The sequence below is a fragment of the Cystoisospora suis genome (genome assembly GCF_002600585.1).
Source record: "Cystoisospora suis strain Wien I chromosome Unknown contig_9201, whole genome shotgun sequence".
NCBI lineage: Eukaryota > Apicomplexa > Conoidasida > Eucoccidiorida > Sarcocystidae > Cystoisospora > Cystoisospora suis.
The window spans coordinates 1-4,381 of record NW_027161979.1 but is presented as its reverse complement, the minus strand read 5'-3'; the positions used below and the strand labels follow the sequence as shown (position 1 = coordinate 4,381).

The 4,381-nt window shown below is 53.5% G+C and overlaps 1 protein-coding gene across 1 annotated transcript; it reads right to left on the bottom strand.

Moving 5' to 3' along the window:
• Window positions 1-1,652: 1,652 nt before the first annotated feature.
• On the bottom strand, window positions 1,653-4,375 carry CSUI_010995 (uncharacterized protein). Its single transcript, XM_068071096.1, has 4 exons — window positions 3,462-4,375; window positions 2,784-3,132; window positions 2,518-2,684; window positions 1,653-2,418 (listed from the first exon to the last, which is right to left on the bottom strand). The coding sequence occupies exons 1-4, from the start codon at window positions 3,821-3,823 to the stop codon at window positions 2,112-2,114; spliced, it is 1,185 nt and encodes a 394-aa protein (XP_067916928.1). The 5' UTR covers window positions 3,824-4,375; the 3' UTR covers window positions 1,653-2,111.
• Between the last annotated feature and the right edge of the window lie 6 nt (window positions 4,376-4,381).

The following is a 4,381-nucleotide window of genomic DNA, read 5'->3' as shown; positions in this document are numbered from 1 at the left end:
TTCATATCGTTGCCTGAGGGAGGTAAAGCGTCATTCAGGGTCCGACAACAAGGAGTGCCTTTCCTTATTTTTGCGGAGGAAAAAAAGGAGATGGCGTTCTCCTGTGGTAAGGTAGTACACGATGCCAGGCACTAAAAGTGTGCGAGTGACGACCCCTCGGCAGGAGGCGAAGAGGAAGTCGTGTCTCTAGCGGGAGGCCACACATATGCACACTGCGTTGCCTCATCTGAAGAATCCAGCCTCTTCGGTTGTACCGCTGGCCTAAATGGCAGACACATGGATTCTCCGAACGGAGTGTGGCGCACATTGGGTGGCAACGGTAGGCAGGCGTTTCTGACTTCACAATGAGAAGTAGTACCCCAAATCTCCTGGCAGGCGTAGGGGAGTGGATCTCCGTCAAATTTAGAAAGCCAGTGCAGATGTAAGCGTAGTGAAGGCACCACGCGTCAGTCTGAGCACATGCATTCCCGCTGCCCATGTGCAGTACGCACTTCCGGTTCAAGCCAAGAGACGAGTCTGTAACATGGCCATCCGTCATCACACTTTCATACTCCGGTAAGGCTGACAGAGTGCGTCAATCTGCTTAGAGTGAACTCGTTTGCCAGAGGAAGGAGACGAGGATTCCGAGGTCTTTTCACTGCGACACACTGCTGATATTGAGCAGAATACGTACAAGCTGGCCAGGCCCATAATAACCGACTACGTGAGACACACCGTCACCGAGCCCTCTCACTTTCAGTGCATAATGTGATGTCTCAGATCCGGGCAGAAATAAGCGAGATGTTCGTCAACGGCCACGACAGTGGCGGCTCTTTCGAGTTCTTGGGCGTCCCTTGCATTGCGAAGGAACCCTCGGACAGCATGCAGGCAGCGATTCCCCGGCTCATGTTAGAGGTGAGACATCATTTTTGCGGCGGGAGACAACGCCTCACGCCGCCAGTGCGCAGCGATGTGACGCAACTGTGGAGACACTGCCGGAGGTTGCACCCCTCGAAGAGGGCGACCAGTTCATCGCCGTTTGCCCGCGCCACTGCACTGAGTCCCTGGAGGGCACCGTCTACGGGTTGGGTGTGTACGCACCAGGGTCAACTCTATGCACTGCAGCCGTTCACGCCGGCCTCTGCGACTCTGCGAACCCCACGTGTGAAATTATGGTCACTATTGGAGGCCCCAAGAGTTTCTTCCGGACAGCCACCAGCCACAGCGTAGTTTCCAGAGTTCACGGGCCCTCGGACGCCTCTATCAGGCTGTCACGGGCGCCCTGCCATGCCCCCTCTGAAGTGAAGCTCAAGTATGCCATAACCTTCGGTGAAACAGTCGCTCCCGAAGTGAGTCCGTTCACTGAGTTTGCGTGAGAGCGTAGCTTGCACTCTGATCCGTAGGGGTGGAATGCGGACAACGGAGAAGTTCGGCAGGCTCACGACGGCGTCACATACGGTAAGTACTGCAACCCCTTCTGTTCGAGCTGCTCCGAAATTTAGCGTTTACAAGGTTGGTGGAGAGCGGCGCCCACGAGGTCATGCTCCGGACATTCCATGACCCCGCTGAGCGCACGAGGTGTCTCGTTTCCCGTCGCCGCCAGCCGTGAAGGTTGTCCGCTTGGAGAAGTAAGCAGGCGAACAGCATACTCACGAGACAACCGGAAACATATACCGTAGGACTGTGCACCTAATTTCTGGTCCATTGTTCTCCCTGAAAACGGGTTGTACCGGATAGTAGTACAAATAGCTGGACCATGCGACGGAACAAGCGACGAACACGTGTATCTCCAAGCAAACGGGATTTCGCTGGCAGCAGGAGAGCTCGTTGCCAACGGAAGTACCTATTCGGTAAGGCACGAAATGGAGACTTCCGTTTCACCCGCAGCCCTGATGTTCTAACACCCTCAGGCCACGGCCTCTCTTCCCGTGTCCGACCACCTGGTTACCCTCACATCGGCATGCAGTACAGCAGTTTGCCCGAAGAAAAGCACCACCATTCTCAACGTGCAGCTCGAGAGACTGTCTCCAGGACACAACTAAGAGGAAAGGAACGAGAGGGCTTTTCGAATGCATTTGACAACGTGCGACGGGGAATGCAACAATACTCCCCATGCGTTTGCAGTCCGGACACTAGGTGCGGAAGGTATACGTCACTCCCGCGAGGGCGCGTTTCGCACCGTCCTTTTGCTTCTCGTCTAAAGCATTTGGGTAACTCACGACAAACTTGACGCGAAGGTTTCCGTACTGAGAGGGACTGTCCTTCTTGGGCATGCCTTTGTTATAAATTGTCATGATCTGTCCGTCGTACGTGACGTCGTCCTTCTTTACCTTGACAGGATTCCCATCTAAGTGAATGAACGTCTGTTCAAACCCGACCAAACTCTCCAGTAAACTAATCCTCATTGACATCTCCAGGTCATCTGCGACACGCTTGTACCTGCACCGAATCACAGCGGGCATAAGCAAAGGTGAACGCGTGAGCGAAGAGCACGCAGAAGGAACGCGATGTAGTAGAGGCAACAAACGCGGCACGTACCTTTTATGTGGCAACTCATTTACCGTCAGAATCAAGTCGCCAGGTTCGTGTCCGACCTTGTGCTCTCCTACACCGTCGAAGATGATTTGATGGCCGTGCCGCATGCCGGGCTCGATTGTGGCAGAAAGATCGATTGTCTCCGGTTGAACAATCCCCTTGGGGCACTCCTGGACGCAAAGGAATGCAGAGTGTCGTATGGCCGAAGAACAATAAGCAAGAGAAGCGTGAACTGCCACTCTTGTACCTGACCAACACCGTACACCTACCTTGCACCGGGGGCGCCACGCCTTTCCCTGATCCACGCAAGAGTCGTCTTGGATTTGATTCTGTACAATGAATCCCGGTCCCATCTGCTGAGTTACCACGCGTATACCAGGACCTTTACAGTCTGGTTTCTTTGTGAAGCATTCCTCTGCGTGCATACACAAGACTGGCCTTGTGAACGAGATGTCTAATGTCTCCCCCTTGTAAAGTTGTTCGAGCGAGACATTGAGTCGCATGGTAGACGGCGGAGCCTGGGGAGTTTCCCTCGCCCCTCCGCCGAAACTGCCACCGAAAAAGTCGGAGAAGAAATCATTGAAGGGATGTGCACTCTGTTGCATTCCGGACTGGAACCTGCGGACAGAGCCAACAGAAAGGAGGCGGATGTTCTTGCACGTAAACTGCACAGTCAGCAGTCCCGGACTGCAAACTTGTATCAGCACTACCGTTTGAACAAGCGTAGCGTCGTGGGGTCTGATGAGTGCTGATGTCTATCTATCAGCCTGAGCTGCTTTGGATAGGCAAAGTGTTGTGGGGTGTAGCGAGTGCCCGATATTGTCTGCCAGTGCCGGCTGATTTCAAAGAAAAGCTTGTGAAGGTTCACGCGGGTTTGACACCCCCCCCCTTCACACATGACATAAACCCGCTCTCCCAACCGATCTCAAAAAAAAAGTGAACCTCACTTTTCCAAACCCTCTTCGCCGTACTCATCGTAAATCTGCCTCTTCTCGGCATTGTTGAGTACTTCGTACGCACGCGATATCTCTTTGAACTTTGTCTCCGCACTGGGATCTTTGTTCTTGTCTGGATGGTACTTCATAGAAAGCTTCCGGTAAGCCTTCTTTATTTCGTCCACTGTTGCATTACGCTTGACTCCAAGGACAGAGTAGAAATTCGTCTTTGCCGCTTGCGCAACCGAGATAACAGGCCACTTCACTGTCGACACATCCCACTTGGAGGATTTGGGCCCTGGCCACGTCCCTAAAACCACGGCGCAAATGAGGCCACAAAACACTCGGCTGGCGAAGACGTGTTTGGCCGCCATTCTAAACGACCCAACGCCCAAATCACTCCAGGAACTCACCCTACCCGAAGTGGACCTGGTTACCCTCCACGGAACTAACCCCAAGCTGTTTGAGATTTGGTTGCTGTTTGGCCACTTTGTTCATGAGACGATAGACACGTAGAGCCCGCACAACGCGGGACCTTCAGGGATGGCAAAGACTCATGGAAAGGCATACACTATCTCGTAATGGCGGGGACACGGTCCCAACGAGCGGCGACCACACCCACAGATTGAGAGTAGAGCCCAGTTGAGGAGATGCCGTGACGATGAGAAAGCTAAATGACAGTCAGAGAATGTTGTCAATCAGAGGATACCACACAAGGAAAAGCGACAGTTTGTCCACGAGGTAGACGGGACAAACAAATGGACAGCACCTTCGCGGTAGAGACACACCAGCGTCGCTTCTACGACAGCATCAACTTGCCTTGCTTCTTGCAGGGACGGCACACAAGCGCATCAAACAAAGCCGCGGCACGCACACCGGTCCTTATCAGGACAAAGACCACTTATCAGCTGGTCGTCTTATTTTTTGTCGTC

What these genes read in the sequence shown, in the direction of transcription:
- CSUI_010995 (XM_068071096.1), bottom strand. Translation starts at nt 3,823, where the DNA reads ATGGCGGCCAAACACGTCTTCGCCAGCCGAGTGTTTTGTGGCCTCATT. An exon ending in GGCGAAGAGGGTTTGGAAAA is followed by an intron (nt 3,133 to 3,461) that starts GTGAGGTTCACT and finishes CTCTGTCCGCAG; the next exon opens with GTTCCAGTCCGGAATGCAAC. An exon ending in AATGAGTTGCCACATAAAAG is followed by an intron (nt 2,419 to 2,517) that starts GTACGTGCCGCG and finishes GATTCGGTGCAG; the next exon opens with GTACAAGCGTGTCGCAGATG.